The sequence below is a fragment of the Erythrolamprus reginae genome, chromosome 11 (assembly GCF_031021105.1).
Source record: "Erythrolamprus reginae isolate rEryReg1 chromosome 11, rEryReg1.hap1, whole genome shotgun sequence".
Taxonomy (NCBI): domain Eukaryota; kingdom Metazoa; phylum Chordata; class Lepidosauria; order Squamata; family Dipsadidae; genus Erythrolamprus; species Erythrolamprus reginae.
In genome coordinates, this window is record NC_091960.1 from 2,277,619 (window position 1) to 2,297,500 (window position 19,882).

The window sequence follows — 19,882 nt, forward strand, 5'->3', positions numbered from 1 at the left end:
GGCAAGGACATCCAGGGCTAGGGATTTTAGGAGGAAAACGTGGAGCTTGTAACACTTTGGATTTATTTTCCACCAGATAACAAACCCTGCATTCTACTATCCAGTAAGTATCAAGAAACTTGTTAACTGGGCCTGTCACTCCTGCTTAATGTTTGTTTTGGTTCACCCAGCCTGTGAAGATGACACCAAAGGGGAAAAAGGGATCAGTGAATGGGACATTTAAGGGGAAGTTAGCTTCTTTATAGTTAAGGAGGGTGTTAATATTTAACCCTTTCCCCCAGGTTAAAATATGTCCTCTTCTAGCAGCGACAAGAGCCAGTCAGAAGGGGGTTAAGCATAACCTGGATTCTTGCCTATTTCAGCTGGTGCCCTACACAGGCAACATTCCTGGAGGCCTGGGAGTCAACAAGACCATCACAATGTGAGGGTCTATTCCGAAGAATGCTACCAGGTCTTCAGTCTCTCTTTTTGTTTGCATGCATTTTGGGATACAGGCAGAGGAATGGAATTATAACCATTGGGCACAGCTGCCTTTCTATAGTCAGGGCCAAAGTTCTTACCTTGCTAGCATCATTGGAGGTCATCTAGTCCAACCCCTTGCTCATGCAGGAAATCTATACTAGGAATTTGAACTGACAAATTTGAACTGACGAACTGCTGACCTTTCTGATCGACAAACTCAATATAATAATAATAATAATAACAACAACAACTTTTTATTTATTTATTTATTTATTTATTTGATTTGATTTGATTTGAATGCCGCCCCTCTCCGAAGACGCTTAGCCACTGAGCCTAGTTCTTGGGTGCCTACTTTTTTCTCTCTTTCCAAGGTTTGAAATCAGTCTTGTGGCTGGCCAAGAACTTGCTCTAAACATTAATCCACGCATGCAGCCATGGAGATATGTGGCGCGCAACAGTTTACTGAATAACCAGTGGGGAACTGAGGAACGCAAGTTGCCCTTTAACCCTTTCCAACCTGGGAAGTACTTTGAGGTCAGTTTTCTTTGGTTTCAGCAGGGAGGGGTGTCTGCAAGGAGGAGGTGAAAAAAGGTCAACAAGGCAGCCACAGCTGTTCAATTGGTACATCACTTACCTTTTACTAACTTGTGTGGACACTATTGGATTCCAGCAAAGAGCTTAAGTAGCTGGCTGATGGGAAGGTAGGCAGGCAGGAAGGCAGTGGGGATTGGAGAGAAGATTGAGTTGGTGTCTTCCAGAGGTGTAAGACTCCATCTCCCATAATTCCCAGCTAGCACAGCTTTGAGGAATTGAAATCTGAACCTCTGGATTTTATTTAAGTAGCATATCACATTTACAGAGGCCATGCAATCACGGATATACAAAAATAGGACTAAATAAAATATTAGCACACACACACACACACACACACACATACACACACACGTTTGTGTGTATGTAAATTTTTAGGTATACACACACATGTTATGTGGACAATATATAAGATAAAATATTAAAATAAAATCACCATAATATGGTGTCATAGAGTTGCAAGAAGAAACCACAGAGTCAGGTAATGCATTCCAGGCATTGATTACTCTATTGCTGAAGTCATATTTTATGCAGTCGAGTTTGGAGCAGTTTATACTGAGTTTGAATTTATTAAGTGCTCGTGTATTGCTGTGGTTGAAGGTGAAGTAGTCATTAACAGAAAGGACATTTTGGTATATGATTTTATGAACTACATTTAGATCAGTTCGGAAGGGACAGTTGCGAATTGTCTAATCCTACTATTTCAAGTCTGGTGGAATAAAATATTTTGTTGCTAGCAGAGGAATATGAAATATTTCTGGACTCACTCGATTGTATTAATGTCTGATATGTGGTGTGGGTTCCTGTACTGGTGAACTGTATTCCAGAATTGGTCTAACAAATGTTTAGTATACTCTGGTTAGCAGTAATAATATTGCAATATTATTAGTAGTAATTTTGCTAGAGAAGAAGCTGCGTAAGATTTGCCTTTCCTCTCTTCCCAGATCTCAATCCGTTGTGACAACCACAAGTTCAAGGTTTATACCAACGACCATCACTTGTTTGACTTCACCTATCGCTATGTCCCTATCAAAAACATTGAAACTATCAAGATCACAGGAAATGTGACCCTCTCCTACATCCAGTATTAAGCAACGGAGGGGAGGAGGGAGAGACACCAATACCCACATAGACCCTTCTTCTCTCTTCCTCAGTCTGCCAATACATTTAGAATCCTGCTGAATTTGAGGGGTCTACAAACTCCAATCAATCAATCAATCAATCAATCAATCAATCAATCAGAGACTTGAGAACAATTGAGAACATTAAGTAGCATTTTTAATAAAACATCTTGATCCAGCAAAGCAACAGGACTACGTTTCTGACTAAATTTGATCAGCAGATGATACAAAGCGGGTTTTTTAAGTTAGTGCCTTCCAGATGTGGCAGTTAACCAGAGGTTATTTAAAAAATTCGCACTTTCTATTACAAGGCTGATCCCCATTACACGGATAGACTCCTTAAACTAGTAGAGGTTTAAACCCAATTTAATAATAAATGGTTTCTATATGTCTGAAGAATCCCAAATAGGATGAATCTGAAGAGCATGATGGTGAACAAGTCTTATCATTTTCTGTGGAGAACTTTGAGAGAACATTTCCCTCTCTCTTTCTAGCCAGAATATACAAGTGGAGAGATTAGATATGCTTGTCTTAAAAAAAATTGCAGCAAAATTGCCACTTGAGGAAAATGACCCTTCTTCCAATGGTTTGGAGACATGGAGTAAGTCACCTCAGTCGGGTAAAACATTTAAACAAGGTGACCAACTGTGATTCCATGCCGGGCTGATTAATTACCTCGGAACCAGAATTGCATTTAAGGTACAATACAAATAACAGGGTAAGGTGTTAAATTATTATTATTATTATTATTATTATTATTATTATTATTATTATTATTATTTGTTGGATTTGTATGCCGCCCCTCTCCGCAGACTCGGGGCGGCTAACAACAGTGATAAAAAAACAGCATGTAACAATCCAATACTAAACAACTAAAAAAAACCTTATTATAAAACCAAACATACATACAAACATACCATGCATAAATTGTAAAGGCCTAGGGGGAAAGAGTATCTCAGTTCCCCCATGTCTGACGGCAAAGGTGGGTTTTAAGAAGCTTATGAAAGGCGAGGAGGGTGGGGGCAATTCTAATCTCTGGGGGGGTTGGTTCCAGAGGGCCGGGGCCGCCACAGAGAAGGCTCTTCCCCTGGGTCCTGCCAAGCGGCATTGTTTAGTTGACGGGACCCGGAGAAGACCCACTCTGTGGGACCTAACTGGTCGCTGGGATTCGTGCAGCAGTAGGCGGTCCCGGAGATAATATGGTCCGGTGCCACGAAGGCCTTTATAGGTCATAACCAACACTTTGAATTGTGAATTGTAAATGCTGGAGTAAGATCAGACAGACTCAGCCGTTGAGTCCAAAGGTGCTTTTTCAAGAGGCCAATGGTTTTTCTTGGAAGAAGTTTTGCTTCTTATCCATTTTTGCTTCTCTGAGAGTTGAATTAACCTCTTGAATGAGAAGTGAAACATCTCCCAAGAAAAACCAGAAAGCCCAGTTGGAGGACTGAGAATCTCTATAGACTTTCAGCCCTGTGGTTTCCATGTGCGACTTTGGCTGAATCACTCTTTTGGCCAATTTGGTATGGAAACATTACAGGAAGATGTGTTGCCCCTATGATGTTGATGTTGACTTCACACAGGAGAGAGATACAAGATCTGCTTCTTAGTTTCACTTTGAGCATGGACGATGGAATAATAGTGCATGATGCAATCAAAGCTCAACATTTCCTTGTAAATCAACTAACAATAAAGGCATTGGGTTTGGGCAATGAAGCCTAAGGATTAAGATATGAAAACGTGCCAGTGGAGCTGAATAAAGTCACTTAGAAAAACAGCAAGGGCCAGAAGAGCTGAAGAGCAACCAAGGAGATGCGTCTCCTTTTAATCTTTGCTTTGACTTTTACTCTCTCTGCACAGCAGGTAAGGCTAAATTTGGTGGGTGGCAATAGCCTTTCGGCTGGGTGGCCTGCAGATGAAACAAGTAAGCATTTTATTTATTTATTTATTAGATTTGTATGCCGCCCCTCTCCGTAGACTCGGGGTGGCATACTTTTGTTGAGCTCTTCTTCATTGTTTAATTAATATTTATTGATGAAGAGGTTGAAAATGCAGGCAGAGGGCTTGGAGTACTTAGTCTTTTAATCCAAAGAAAAATTCAGAGGTTCATTGGTACTTAACCCATATATCATATGTGGCTATATTACCTATAAACATCTAAGGGAGCTAATTAACCCTAACCCTGAAGTTTACTTGTTTTCTTTTCAGGATAACAAGACTAATGCTGAGGAAGAGCCTATGGTAAGTAAGTTACATCATGCTGGATGTACTGATTTTTTTTTTGCCTTTGGGAAAATATCCTCCTATTGAAAAAAAAGGTTGGGGGCTTTGTTCCTGTCGCTCGCTCCCTCTTGCAGTGAGAAATATGTATTTCTTATTTTGAAAAATGCAGCCATTTATATGTGTGCTATCTAATGATGTACAGTTGGAGAAGTCATACATGCTGTTATGAGAGCATCGGACTGATACCCTTCATTTCCCTTGTAGGCAACTGGCCATGAAATGATGACAAAAATTCTAGTAAGTACAGAATACAGAATAACTGAATTGGAAGGGACCTTGGACGTCTTCTAGTCCAACCCCCTGCCCATGGCAGGAGACCCTACCATTCTAGACCAATTACTATTTCTGAAGGCAAGTTGTTCCACGGATTAATTGTTCCCACTGTCAGGAAATTTTTCCTTATCTTGAGCTCTTTTCTTTGAGTAATTATTGAATTTCCTGGAGGCTGAAAAGCAACTATCACCAACCCATGGAATCATATTTCCACCCACCCTCACCAAACACCAGTTCATATTTACTGCAATGAATTTCAACTCTTTCAATTTTAAGTTAAACTTATACCACTTCCCTGCTTAACTGATCAGCTTCAGAAAAATATCACAAAGGGAGACACCGACTGTTAGGAAAACTGCACCCCATTCCCCATTCCTGCAGGTCCCCCAAGGCCCCCCTTCATCCAGATAGGCAGAGGGCTTCTCCGTTGACTGCTGGTGCCCCCTGGCCAGTCCCACCTTAGCCGGCTACAAATGAATTGCTTGGTTCATAGAACCTGCAATTCGCAAAATGCAGTTGCTGACTTGAGACAACCCCAAGTCCCCAACTCTCTCTTTTGGAATCTGTGTTAGCAAAGCCATTTTGGAGCCTTCAAAAAGGGACCCTTTTTGAATAGAGGAGGGAGTTATAGTGGAGAATTCACTATTCCTTCCAGTGAAGTATATCTCAACTTCAGGAGTATTAAGATGTATGGGCTACAACTCCCAGAATTCCCCAGCTCAGAAAGGGAAATGATTGGAGCCCACCCATCTTAAAGCATGCTGCCTGGGGACCAATTGTTTTGTTTCTGAAGAAGGAAGGGATTAATTTTAGGAAAAAAGGAAATAAAGAAGGAAGGAATTAATTTTATGATGTATGAAATGGCAGAGATAGCATGGTTGGAGAGTTGTGTATATATATATATATATATTCTCATGTGAAGGTTGATCTTTGTTTCCATTGTAGGATATACTGAGTGAGAAACATACAATGGAAATAGTTGTAAGTAACTCTTTGATCATCTTTCTCCCTTTCATTGTGAAATACCTCCCTTGCATGCAATCAAGAGACCCTTTTGGGGTTCTTCCCCACCAAAGTTTTGCAGATATACACAAAGAAGTGAAATATAGCAAAGTTATATACTTAGAAGGACAGTTATCCTGGTTTAGGATGAAAGCTATGATATCCATTCTTAGTAAATATTACACACTTCCAAAGTTTTGGGAATAGTTTGGGGTATATTGAGAACCTAAATAAAGGTCTTAGGACTCAGGATGGCCCAAATCCTTAAAAAAACCTCTTTCTGAAACCAAACGACATTCTTGTAGTAGTTGAAAGAGGAAATAAGATGCTATTGAAGGATTTCAGCACATGGCTACACTGAAAATCAAGTAGAGCACATGTAGATAGAAACACAGCCCTGCATATTTAATCATGAGTATATTTCACATTTGAACCTACTTGGAGGAGGAAGAGGCAGGGGAGATAGAAAGGGATATACAGTGGTACTTCTACTTAAGAACTTAATTCGTTCCGTGACCAGGTTCTTAAGTAGAAACATTCTTAAGTAGAAGCCATTTTTCCCATAGGAATCAATGTAAAAGCAAATAATGTGTGCAAACCCATTAGGAAAGAAATAAAAGCTCGGAATTTGGGTGGGAGGAGGAGGAGGAGGAGGAAGAAGAGGAGGAGGAGAGTTGCTGCCGAAGGAAGAAGGTGAGGTGAGGGGAATAAAAAAAATCCAAAACTGGGTACTTTCATTGTGACAAAATTTGACATGCTTTATTCTTTTATAGAATGCTTTAAATAAAAACGATACTGAAAAATTAACGGTAAGTAGCTCTTTCTTAATTTTCTTCTTTCTTCTTCTTTTTTTGAGTAATATACTTCTTTCTAGCAATGAAGCATCCCTGACCTCCAAACCAAATTCATTTGGGTTGTATGTCTTTTCAGAATTGTCCCCAAGAAATCTTTGCCTTTGGGAAAAATTATCTGAACAATTTATTTCTCTCTGTGTAATTTTTGCCCCTTTTTGGTGTGATTCACTGGTGACTCACCTGTGTGGTCCAAATACAGTTTTGTTGGTCAGTTGGTGCATTTCATCATATCCTTTTCCAGCCTCTGTTTTATCAGGAAATATAGAAAGGAGTAATAGGGATTTTTCAAATCATCCAAAAAATTATTATGAAACCTAAACTTTCTCGGGGTTACTTAGTCCACATTTTAGTATTGTATACATTTCATGCAACCCTCTTCTGTTGGCTATAAATTCAAGTGAATTTCTGGGGTTTGCATAATATATTAAATCCTAAGGGGATAAAATAGTCTGCCTTCCCACAATATAGTAAACAAAAAAACAAACAAAGATTAAAATTAGGAAGTTGTGCTGGTGCAGTTACCATGTTATTCTTTTTCCTAGGATCACGTATTGTACAGATCAAGAGTGGGTTCTAACTTATCTTGCCCCTGGTTCGCTTCCTCTTCCCCTCCTGCGATACATGGGCATGCTTGCATTGCTGTGCATGCATGCGCAGTGCCAAAACCCAAGCTTCTGCACATGCGCAGAAGCCAAAAAACAAGATGGTGACGCCTACAATGCTATGATTAGAGCCGGTTCGGGAGCATGGCCAACTGTCAATCACTCCCAGTTCAGCAAGTGGGGGAAAATTCCTGCTACTGGTTCTATAGAACTGGTCCGAACTGGGAGCAACCAACCTCTGGTACAGATAGACCTTGACTTATGACCTCAATATAGCCTGTCCATAATGGGCATAAGTTGTGATAGCCATAAATTGGGTGACTCATCTGACTGGCCTGGTTTTATGACCTTTTTTGTGATGGTTGTTAAAAATGCCTCAGTCATTAGGGGCAATTTTCTGCAGAATTGTCCTATATGAGGTTAGAGAAGTCACATGCAATTTCATGTCATGTGTGATTTCATAGAAGCAATGTCTTTTGTTTTATTTACAGGAATGTATGGAAGATGAGTGTAACGTAGCTGATTTTTTGGTAAATATCTCCTTGTTCCTCCTCTGTTCTTCCTTTCTCAAATATGTAAGTAGAGGTACCACTGTACTGGCATAGCGTAGTTATGAAGGAATCCATAAAAGAGGATAAAGGTTTTTTTCCTTTCTTGCAGGACCTCTTGGAGAAGATGATATACCTTTTTAAGGAGATATCACATGATAATAAACCAATATATGACATGATAGTAAGTAGATGCGCACTTACATTATCTCATTTCTTCTACGCGTCCTATGTTATCCTTCTTAGATATGAACTGATCAGACCTCTTGAACCTCACTCCCATAAAGGATCTCCAGACATTTCAGGAATAATTCCAGCAGAAGGCTATAAGCTCTTGGGAACATTTAGAGAAAGGCATTATTTTGACTACTGTCTGAAGTTGAAAGAGTCTGGCTTCACAAGTCTTCTCTGTGGCTTAGGAGAAAGGCTTAAAACAGTGTAAGGGTTTTCACCAAATGCTGTTCAGAATCTGAACTGGTAATCAGTTTTATTTTTCTGATCAGAAAGAAAAACTTCCCCCTTGAACAGCAGGCAGAGAAATGAAAACAGGTGCTCGCGTGCTAACTAAAACCTTTCCTTTTTTATAGCTCACACATATTACTTGCATTATTGTCATAGTGTTGGAAACAGTTCAGGCAAACCCCGTGATTGTTTTTTTGGAAAACAAAGAGACCTTAAAAGAAATACATTTTGGAGTTTCTCACATTAATTTGCTGAGAAAACACATTTCAAAGTTTACAGCATTCACATACTGCAAGCAAGATTACCCCGCCTCCAAAAAAAGTTACTTCACTATCCTGACTTTGCCAGTCAGCCTGGAGTTCTTATCTATGTAGTTGGCACATCTAGTTGCAGCTTGACAGGGAATCAAAAGTTAGAGAATTAAAAGTTGAACTAGGTTGCACTCTGTACATGCTCTGGGATTCTGACCCTTTCAATAGCATATCAAGAAACCTTTAGAAAACTGCATAATAATGAGCCTTTTAAGCAAAAAAAATCATAAAAACTTTTCTCACAACAGTAACATGTCTCAGAATGCTTTTAATTCGTGATTGGAATGGCACTGCTTCTATCTATCTGGAGAATACAATATATAGATGACATTGATATATGGCACTGAAGTTACCCGTAATGTCATAGTAATGATTATTGATGGTTATCTTATCAGGATAATAGAACTGATCCTCTCGGTTTCCTTTGTAGAAGGCAATTGTCAATCATGGTCCTCTGGCTGAATTGGTAGTAAGTAGCTTTGATTTGTCTTCTTCTGTTTCTTATTTTAACTTCTTGTATCTAAACAAGCATCTCTTCCAGTTTTCTTCTCCCAGGATTTAGATCATTGCAATAGTGGCAAATATTTGTAGCTCAGGCTTAGGATGAGGGTAAAGGTTTGTTCTCCAAGCTTGTGGATTGGTTTCCGAACATTTTGTTACCAGGCTAGGTAATATCTTCAGTGAAGTTTAGTGGATGTTAGTGTCAGTTTTCTTCTGATTATAAGGACTTCATGCGCGTGGGTGTGTCAAGTGAGGGTCTTGTGAAGGTCTTGTAATGAGTCAGCTGTGCATCTCCAGAATCTTGAGAGCACAAACCCAGCAGATAGAGTGAAAATATTTGCCTTGTCTTTACATTTGTTTTTAAAACAGCTTAAGGCAACCTTTGTTTCCACTGCAGAATGAACTGAGTGAGGAACGTACATTGGAAATCATTGTAAGTAGCTCTTTGACCATCTTGTTTTCCATGGGAAATATCTCCCTGGCATGCAATCATACCTTTAAAAAAATCCCTACCTCTAACAGTCTCCAAACTTTAATGGGTGAGTGGTAAATAACAGCTTCAGGATGATCTAAAGCGTTTTGAGTTTTTTTCTGCCCAGAAAAATGCTCTGAATCTCAGCTGACTTACTTGTAGTAGTATGATACTATTGTGGGATTTCAGAAGCCAATTTTCACACAAATATGCATGTTTAATGTCTAGTCGTACCACTTCTTCCATATTGCATAGTATTCCAAATCTATTTGTCCTTTCAATTCTATTGTTAATTTGTCCATTTTGGCACAATTGAATTTTTTAAAAATTACTAAACGTTCAGAGGTTTTATTCGTTTTTCTGCAGTATTGCACAAATTGCTGTTCTTGCAGCTGTCATTATATATATTACCGGTATTTATTTATTTATTTATTATTTGGACTTGTATGCCGCCCCTCTGTTTATTTATTTATTTTGTCCTATATGTATATATATATATATATATAGTTCTTTTGTTATATTTCCATTTAACAACCCTTAAGAAGGTAGTAATGGCAGGGATAGAGAGGTCCTTTGGGTCTTTGAGTCAGAATAGAATTTGACATGCTTCTTTCCTTCGTAGAATGATTTGAATGCAAAAGAAATTGGAAAACTAATGGTGAGTAGCTCATTCTTCATCTTCTACATTTTCTTTGAGTAATATATTTCCTGCTTGCAATGAAGGGATCTATGTATTATGGCAACACTGACCTAAACTCAAACCCTCTTCATTTGGTTATATGTGTGGACAAAGGCTCCAAGGATGTTTTGCACTGAGGAAGATTGTATTGAAAAGAAAATGAAAGGAAATGTTTCCGAACACAGCTTACCCATGTGTGCATTTTTTGGCTCTGTCAGTCCCTGTTCTGTTAACAAATGCATGTATCTCATCTGTAGAATGATATTAAAGATGGTAGAGATGCCATAATTGCAGAAAACATGTGTGATGTCTTTCTCTTTTCCCCCCTTATAGAATATAGGCAAAGGTCCAATTAATATTTTTGTGTTGATTGTAAGTATACATTTCTTCATAATTCTTTGCTTTTTCTGACTAATATTCTTCTTGCATCCGAAAAACACTCCCTGAGACCCAGAGCAGAAACTGAGCAGGCAAGGCCAAAACATTTTATCTGCTTTAACTTTTCTTTTTAAAACAAATTCAAATAGCACTACACCCAGTAGCCAAAGGAGAAACCTATGTTTTGGAATTATTGCCAAGGGACACTTTTTGGATGGGGAGGGTTTCTCCAATAAAATCATCTGCTACAACGTCCTTCCTTTCAACGACTACTTCAGTTTCAACCACAACAACACATGAGCATGCAACAGATACAAACTTAAAGTAAACCGCTCTAAACTCGATTGCAGGAAATATGACTTTAGTAACCGAGTAGTTGATGCATGGAACTCACTACCAGACTCTGTAGTATCATCACCTAACCCCCAAAACCTTCCCCTTAGATTGTCCACTATTGACCTCTCCCAATTCCTAAGAGGTCAGTAAGTGGCATGCATAAGTGTACTTTAGTGCCTTCCATCCCCTGTCCTAATGTTTCTCTTTTACTAGTATCATGTATATAAATATTATATCTTTGTTTTTTAAATTTATTTTTTATTGAATTTTTTGAAATATAAAGCATAAACAAACACATACAAAAAGTAGACACATCATACAATACATATAAGCAATTTACAGAAACTTGTGCATTTTGAAATAAGGTTGTTGTTACATTTCATTTCTACGTTTTCCTCTTTTATTTTGTCTGGTTTTTTAATTTCTGTTTTTTTTCCTCTATCCAATTGTATAATTCCCCCCATATGGTATAATAACCATTTCCCTGTTTATTCTGCAATTCCATCGTCATTTTATTCATTTTTGCGCATTCTAGTATCTTTCTGATTATCACCCACAAAACAAACAAATAAATAAAAAATAAATTATATAAATGATTGTAATTTCCCCCCCCTGAAAAATGGTACATTGTTGACTCGAATGATCTTTCTGTCAGATGCAATTTTCCTAGTGAATTTGTTTCGGAAAGCCAGCCTGACTTTGTTCTCCTTGAAAAGGAATAATAAAGTTTCAAGATTTTGCTAATATACCAGTAGTTTATGATAGTTGTCCTGAAATCCCTGTGGTGGTCTCCCTGATTCTTCCTACCTCAAAGGTTGATGTGATTCTACGTTCCTACTCGGATGTTGTGAGGCCATTCACACCAGTCTCCTCTGTGGCCCTCAAGGGCTCACAGGTTTATCTCACCAGTGGGCTACAGTGGCCCAAGCAAGACCCACAAGTATCATGCATCGGCACAACTTATGACGGAATCCATAATGGTTTTTCTTCTTCCTTTTAGTCAATCGGGGAAAAGATAGTACCTTTTCTCAAGAAAGCCAATAGTAGCAAAGGAGTATCTAAACTGATAGTAAGTAGATACAAACTTAATTTTATTATTATTGTTATTATTATTGTTATTATTATTATTATTTATTAGATTTGTATGCCGCCCCTCTCTGTACACTCGAAATTTTTCTCATAGAGAAGAAATTTGTCTCATTTCTTCTATGTTCTCTATGTCAGTGTTTCCCAAACTTGGCAAGTAGAAGATATTTGGACTTCAACTCCCAGAATTCACTGGCTGCGGAATTCTGGGAGTTGAAGTCCAGATATCTCCAAGTTGCCAAGGTTGGGAACTCTGCTCTATGTTGTCCTTCTTAGATGTAACCATAATAACTCTCCAGAGTTTTTCCCCACCCCATAGGATATACTGTCACACCATAATTACAGTGGTCCCTTGACTTTCGCGGGTCTGACTGTTGCGGAAAGGCTATACCACGGGTTTTCAAAAATATTAATTAAAAAAATACTCCGCTTTTTTTTTAACATTTGAACGTTTGCCCGCGGCCGCCCAATGTACAATACTGTGCATTTTAACTCTCCTCCTCCCCCCACACCCCAGTCATCTGGCTTCTTTAAATAAAAGCTCCGCTTCCGCCCCAGCCTCCTGATCCCTCCCCTTTAATTCTCGGAGTGTTGGTATACTCCACTTGAAACCGAGTGTTACTGCCGCCCGCCGATGCGCAGCAAAGCCCCCAGCTTGCCACCATGTTGCCCCTGCGGGTTCTGGGGGTAAGTAAAACCAGGAATGGAGGAGGGAGGGGGAGGAAAGAAGGAAGAGGAAGGAAGGGAGCATCACTACTTTGCGGAAATTTGACTTTCGCAGGCGGTCTTGGAATGTATCTCCCGCGAAAGTCAAGGGACCAGTGTATTAAGGCAATATTTCCCAACCTTGGCAACTTGAAGATATCTGGACTTCAACTCCCAGAATTCCCCAGACAGTGAATTCTGGGAGTTGAAGTCCAAATATCTTCAAGTTGCCAAGGTTGGGAAACACTGTATTAAGGTATGCTTTTGTTCCCATTTTAGAGTGTATTCACGGGTGGTAGAGAAGGAAACACAGTGAGTAGGTTTTGTTTATTTTCTTTCCTTCCTATTCTTCTTTGAACTGAACAAGCACCCATTTTATCTTTATTCCACCATCTAAAAAACTGAGCAGTCTCACTTTTAGTAATAACTATGGGTTTCCTATCTGGAGAATGTAGCCGTTCACATGTATGGTAGTATCCAGAGACGAAACAGTTGGAGAAGTCATCTTGTTATCATGAAGTTATCGTTTGAGGCTCAGACTCATACCCTTCGTTTCTTTTGTAGGAAAAGAACAATATGGTGGAAAAAATTATGGTAAGTAGTTTGGTGTTTATCTTGTGCTCTTTTCTATGGTAATCCAAGTCCTTGTTATTCAGTTTTCTGGAGGCTGAAAAGCAACTGTACATCAACCTACGGATTCTAATTTCCATCAACATTCACCAAACTCCAATTCATAGATGCAGCCATGAATTTGAGCTCTTGAAACTTATATCCAGTGATAGGCTACCAAAATTTTTTACTACCACATTCTGTGGGCATGGCTTATGCAATTTATTCCAACATCTTTCAGTGCAAATTGGGTGTTCTGGGGTGGAGCTCCATTTTCTCTACCCCACTGCGTCCCCCCCATCTGGGCAGTAGCTCACCCCTGATTATCTACTATATAAAGTGTATGTACACACATGCACGCACAGCTCTTCTAAAATTATACACAGTCAACCTCATGAACAAAAAAATCAAAATTTTGCTACCAGTACTGCGCACCTGACCGTACCCTTAGGAGCCCACCACTGCTTATATCCTTTCTGAATAGAGGAAGAGTTTTATGGAGAGTTTTATTTTCTAGTGAAGTGTTTCTTAACCTCAGCAACCTCAGATATGTGGGCTACAATACCTGAATTCCCAGCCAATAAAGGGAGGTTATTAAAGCCTACACATCTTCAAACATGTAATCTGGGGGGTTCTGGGAGTTGAAGTTCACATAGTTTAAAGTTGCCAAGGGTGAGAAATATAAGTGGGAGTGTCTATCTCTAATGGTTGTGACTTATCTAATACTCCTAGCATCAGTTGCAATTTTATCCCCTTTTTTCCAAGAGATTATTTTATTGAAAGTCATATTTGCAAATCCATGAGAGATTTGTTTCAATCAATCCAATCCAAAATGTTTCATGAAGTCACCATCTTTAACCTCAAGAGACCTGTATGTCTATTATGAAGGACCTCTATGTCATGTATGTTGTCAGGTGAGAATTGAACTGATATCTGTTGTTTCCATTGTAGGATGAACTGAGTGAGGAACATACAATGAAAATGGTCGTAAGTAGATCTTTGACCATCTTTTTCCCTTTCATTGTGAAAGATATTTTTTCCATGAGTTCAAGCTGACTGTTTCGGATTCAATCCCATCAAAATTTTAGTAGATATACCAAGATTTTAATATTTAGGAAAATAGTTATTTTATGATAAGAGCTCTGATACTCACTCTTAAAAAAATATTGCACACTTCCACCCACCCCAAAAGTCTGGAAATCGTCTAGGGGTATGTGGAGAACTTAAATAAGGTTTTTAGGACTCAGGATGGCCTAAATCTATTTTTAACCTTTTTCCTAGTAGAAAGGCTCCAAAATTGAGCTGACATCCTTGTAGCAGTTGGAAAAGGATATGACAGTGATGGCGAACCTATGGCACAGGTGCCACAGGTGGCACGAGGAACCATATCTGCTAGCACGTAAGCCATTGCCCTAGCTCAGCTCCAATGTGTATGTGTGTGCTGGCCAGCTGATTTTTGGCTTGCACAGAGGATCTGGGAGGGCGTTTTGGGCTTCCAGAGAGCCTCCGGAGGGATGCGGGAGGGTATTATTGCCCTCCCTGGCTCCAGGGAAGGCTTTGGACCCTTGGGAGGGCAAAACATGAGCCTACTGGGCCCACCAGAAGTTGGGAAACAGGCTGTTTCAGGCCTCTTGGGGGTTGGGGAAGCTGTTTTTGCCCTCCCCGGGCATTAAATTATCAGTGTCGGCACTCACACATGGGCGAAAAAAAGGCACCTGAGGAAAAAAAGCTTCGCCATCATTGGGATATGAGATGCTATTGAGGGTTTTCAGTAGCCCTTTTTCTTCATATGGCTACGCAACTGACAACCAAGAAGAGCAGTATAGGTGGAGACACACAAATGCATTACACCTGTGAACTTACTTGGAGGAGGAAAAGGCAGAGAAGGGGCCTAGGTGAAACGGAATAAAAAACATTCCATCAAAAGGATATCTTGCATCTATCAGAGCCCAAAACATATGTTGTTAAGTGAGAAATTTGTTCAGTGAGTTTTGCAACATTATGGGTTTTTTTTGCCATGTTTCTTAAGTGAATCACTGCAGTTACGAAATTAATAACATGGTTACTCTGTTAATCTGGCTTTCCCATTGACTTTGCTTGTCAGAAGACCCCAAAGGGGGATCATGTGACTGCGAGACATTGCAACTGTCATAAATTTGAGTCAGTTGCCAAGCATCTGAATGTAAATCACGTGACTATGGGAATGTTACAATGGCTGCAAGTGTGAAAAACTTTTTTCAGTGATGATGTGACTTTGAATGATCACTAAGTGAACTGTTATAAGTCAAGGGCCAACTGTATAGGTGTATAACTAAAGTAAATCTAGATTAAGGGAGAAAATGTGGACACGTAAGGCAATGTTCTGAAAAAGGCGTTGAACTCCAAGTGCCTTGTTACTAAATTGTTTTTTAGAATTCAATTCAAATTGTTTTTTAGATTCACTTTCTGAAAAAAAGGATGGTTGTTTCATAAGAGGAGGAGAGCAGCAATGGTATCTAAAAGTCACTCATGCCCTCATCACCTCGAAGGTTCGACTACTGTAACGCTCTCTACAGGGGGCTACCTTTGAAGAATGTTCGGAAACTTCAGATCGTGCAGAATGCAGCTACGAGAGCAATCATGGGCTCATGCCCATGTTACTCCAACACTCCGCAGTCTGCATTGGTTGCCGATCAGTTTTCGGTCACAATTCAAAGTGTTGGTTATGACCTATAAAGCCCTTCATGGCACCGGACCAGGATATCTGCGAGACCGCCTTCTGCCGCACGAATCCCAGCGACTGGTCAGGTCCCACAGAGTTTCTCTTCTCCGGGTCCCGTCGACTAAACAATGTCGTCTGGCGGGACCCAGGGGAAGAGCCTCCTCTGTGGCGGCCCTGACCCTCTGGAACCAGCTCCCTCCAGAGATTAGAACTGCCCCTACCCTCCTTGCCTTTCGTAAACTCCTTAAAACCCACCTTTGTCATCAAGCGTGGGGGAACTGAGACATCTCCCCCTGCCTATGTAGATTTAGTGCATGATATGACTGTATGTATGTTTTTTATATTGGGGTTCTTTGCTTTTAGATTTTTAAATGTACAAGTGTTATTTTAGATTTTGAATTATTAGATTTGTCAATGTATGTTGTTTTTGTCACTGCTGTGAGCCGCCCCGAGTCTGTGGAGACAGGCGGCATACAAATCTAATTAATAATAATAATAATAATAATAATAATAATAATAATAATAATAATAATAATATGGTAGCGAAGGCATGGATAGAAAGGTCCTTGGTGTCTTCTATCAGGGTAGGATTTGATGTGCTTGTTTCCTTTGTAGAACGGTTTCAATGCACAGGAAGTTGAAAAATTAACAGTAAGTAGCTCTTTCTTCATCTTCTGCCATTTAAAAAAAAATCTTCTTGCCTTCAGTGAAGCATCCCAGTGTTACAACAACACTGGCCCCAAACCCAGTTCCTTTGGTTGTATGTGAGGACAAATCCTTTTCAGGATTGTTCCCAAGGAGCATTTTTGCACTGGGGAAGTCTGATCTGAACAATTCCTTTCCCTCCTTGTAGTTTCTGACCCTTTTGGACATGACACATCTGTCTGGTCCAATGAAGTTTTGTTGCTAAGATGGTGCACTTCCTCATCTCTTTTTTCAGGATCTATTTTTCCAGAAAATGTTGGGGAAGCCGAAAGGAGAAAATTTTTGAACGATCCCAAAAATTATAACAAAGTCTAAATCTTTCTCTGTATTACTTTTTGGTTGTAGAAATTTCATGCAAATCTCTTGGCTACAAATACAATGGCATTTCTTGTGTTTGCATAATATATTACCTTTATGACCTTTTTATGGCTGTGATTTTCGTTAAGAAATTTCTCAGTCATTAGGACCAGTTTTGCCATAAACTGCAATAGGTTTTAAGCAAAATTGTTGAAAATGTGATTGTAGAAATCATATGTATCGTGATGTCACAGTAGCAGTAATTATTTTTGCTTTATTTGTAGGACTGTCTAGAAAACGCATGTAACATAGCTGATTCTGAGGTAAAACCCTCTTTGTTTATCCTCTGTTCTTCTTTGTGAAATATTCTCTTTGCATGTGATGAAAGGCCCCTTTTGTGATTCCATTCCCACACCCACACCCAGCAACCATCGCCATTCTTCCCAGAGCATCATAAAGAAGACAAGATTAAAATCTTAGGCCAGTTTTGAATAAATCAGCTTGAGGATTAACCCTTACTTCAGACGCTCTCAGAGGAGGTTAGAACAGGTGTCAGGGAAAAGATATTAGAAGGTGAGGAACTGGTTAATCAGTTACCTCACATCTGGGTGTGAATGGAAGAAGAAGCTGATTTTGTTTGATCTTGTCATCATTTCAAAATGGATGCATAAGCTACCAATTCTGCGATGTATTACCTGTTTTTATGATTCCTGGCTAGCACTGGTTAGCCGATAAATTTTAGAATGACTTGTGGAATGTTTTTATGCTACTCTCAAGATAATTTACTTAACTACTAGAAATAGAGATGAGAAAAGGAAGCACTGTGTGCAAAGCTGATGTTTGAATGGGAGAAAGGAGGAATAAAGAAGATGTTGTGTTTTTTTACAAATATATGCATTGAGCAATCATTTATTCCAATTATTATCTGCATTAGCCTGAAACCAGAACAGGTGTATATTTACAACTCAGCATTGTTAACTTAGAAGCTGTCATGCAATCCACCATCTGAATGACTTCCAATAAATTATGATAGACATGCCAAGCTGTGAAGCACCCAACAAATTCATCCCAACTGCCCAGACACTCTGAGAGTGGGGAAACCCATAAATGTAATGTATCATCATATCATCATCAAGGCTGTTCAGTTCTGGGTGTGTAGAATGGGTGTGAAAAGGACTCAGTGTAGCTCCAGCTTGACTTTATTGTCCTTAAAAAGAAATAACGAAAGCTTTGGATGTATATTGTGAATTGTCCTGTTGTGAGCCACTCCGAGGATCGGAGGCATACAAATCTAATAAATAATAATTTATTAGACATGATTGAACATTTAAATATGTTAAAGGGTTAAATAAGGTCCAGGAGGGAAGTGTTTTTAATAGGAAAGTGAACACAAGAACAAGGGGACACAATCTGAAGTTAGTTGGGGGAAAGATCAAAAGCAACATGAGAAAATATTATTTCACTGAAAGAGTAGTAGATCCTTGGAACAAACTTCCAGCAGACGTGGTTGGTAAATCCACAGTAACTGAATTTAAACATGCCTGGGATAAACATATATCCATTGTAAGATAAAATACAGGAAATAGTATAAGGGCAGACTAGATGGACCATGAGGTCTTTTTCTGCTGTTAGTCTTCTATGTTAATATTAATATTATTAATAATATTATTATTATTATTATTATTATTATTATTATTATTATTATTATTATATTCTTACAAAAATCTGACAAAAATGTAGCAGAATTTCTGGAATTCCTGCCATGGTTTCCTTGACTTTGGTTGCTTCAAAATGTTGATATGACTGTATGTACCTTCTCTGGTGATGTGAGACCATTCACATCAATATCCTCCATGGCCCTCAAGGCCTCACCAGTTTATTTTAAAGGACTGCAGTGGCCCAGGCAAGACCTACTAAGACATTTATGCCGTGCACTGGTACAACACAGTTATTAGAAATCCATAAAAGAGGATAATTTTTTTCTCCTTCTTTGTAGCAAATCTTGGAGAAGATGTTAAATGTTCTTAAGGGACTATCACATGGTGATAAACTGATGTATAACTTGATAGTAAGTAGATACACACTTCAGTCCTTTCATTTCTCGTATGTCTTCTATGTTATCTTTCTTAGATATAATCTGGTCAGCACTCTGCAGCTTCACTGCCCCCAAAGGAACTTGATATTTCAGGAAGAATTCCATCAGGAAGCTGTAAACCAGTGATGGGGGACTTTTTTTTCCTTGGGTGCCGAAAGAGTGTGCATGTACGCTATGGTATATGTGCAAGTGCCCACACCCATAATTTAATGCCTCGGGAGGGTGAAAATAGCTTCCCCCAACCCCTGGAGGCCTCTGGAGGCTGGAAACAGCCTGTTTCCCAACTTCTGGTGGGCCCAGTAGGCTCATGTTTTTCTCTCCCCAGGCTCCAAAGGCTTCCCTGGAGCCGAGGGAAGGTAAAAACGCCCTCGCCCATCCTCCCGGAGGCTCTCTGGAAGCCAAAAATGCCCTCCCAAAGTCTCTGTGAGAGCCAAAAATCAGCTGACCGGCACATACATGCATATTGGAGCTGAGCTAGAGCAACGGCTCATATGCCAGCAGATATGGCTTCACGTGCACCCATGTTATAGGTTTGCCATCACTGCTATATCATTTAAAGAAAGGCATTGTTCTGACTATTGTTGGTAGTTGAAAGAGTCCGACTTCCACAGGCCTTCCCTGTGGCTCAGGAGAAAGGCTTAAACGAGGATATCAGGAGACTTTTAGAAGAGCTGACAATAATGTATCTTTTAAGAAACCCCACAAAAATGCTTTGCTCACAATAACCAGTCTCAGATTGCTGTTGATTCAGCTGTCTTTTAGGCTTCATCACTCAATCTGTGATTAGAAAGGCACAGCTCTTCTCTGGAGAA

General features: G+C 39.5%; 2 protein-coding genes and 1 long non-coding RNA gene across 4 annotated transcripts in view; all 3 read left to right on the forward strand.

Annotated features, from left to right (window-relative positions):
- The window catches only part of LGALS4 (galectin 4), a 36,636-nt gene extending 36,196 nt beyond the window's left edge, over positions 1-440 (forward strand). The window contains exons 10-11 of the mRNA XM_070764582.1: positions 77-103; positions 363-440. Of these exons, the coding sequence (XP_070620683.1) occupies positions 77-103; positions 363-425 (90 nt within the window). The 3' untranslated portion in view covers positions 426-440. The remainder of the gene's footprint in view (positions 1-76; positions 104-362) is intronic.
- Positions 441-2,583: 2,143 nt separating this feature from the next.
- Positions 2,584-5,708, forward strand: LOC139174175 (uncharacterized). Of its 2 annotated transcripts, none has more exons than XR_011560319.1 (4): positions 2,584-2,873; positions 4,380-4,412; positions 4,659-4,691; positions 5,673-5,708. It is a non-coding gene; the product is annotated as an uncharacterized lncRNA (long non-coding RNA). The 2 variants fall into 2 exon arrangements; XR_011560320.1 differs by lacking the exon at positions 2,584-2,873 and adding an exon at positions 3,932-4,034.
- Positions 5,709-6,511: 803 nt separating this feature from the next.
- Positions 6,512-19,882, forward strand: part of LOC139174313 (uncharacterized) — a 36,970-nt gene continuing 23,599 nt past the window's right edge. The window contains exons 1-14 of the mRNA XM_070764609.1: positions 6,512-6,538; positions 7,677-7,715; positions 7,846-7,917; positions 8,937-8,975; positions 9,405-9,440; positions 10,102-10,137; positions 10,492-10,530; positions 11,873-11,941; positions 12,943-12,975; positions 13,228-13,257; positions 14,224-14,259; positions 16,589-16,624; positions 17,260-17,298; positions 18,972-19,043. Coding sequence (XP_070620710.1) covers positions 7,683-7,715; positions 7,846-7,917; positions 8,937-8,975; positions 9,405-9,440; positions 10,102-10,137; positions 10,492-10,530; positions 11,873-11,941; positions 12,943-12,975; positions 13,228-13,257; positions 14,224-14,259; positions 16,589-16,624; positions 17,260-17,298; positions 18,972-19,043 — 570 coding nt within the window. The 5' untranslated portion in view covers positions 6,512-6,538; positions 7,677-7,682. The remainder of the gene's footprint in view (positions 6,539-7,676; positions 7,716-7,845; positions 7,918-8,936; positions 8,976-9,404; positions 9,441-10,101; positions 10,138-10,491; positions 10,531-11,872; positions 11,942-12,942; positions 12,976-13,227; positions 13,258-14,223; positions 14,260-16,588; positions 16,625-17,259; positions 17,299-18,971; positions 19,044-19,882) is intronic.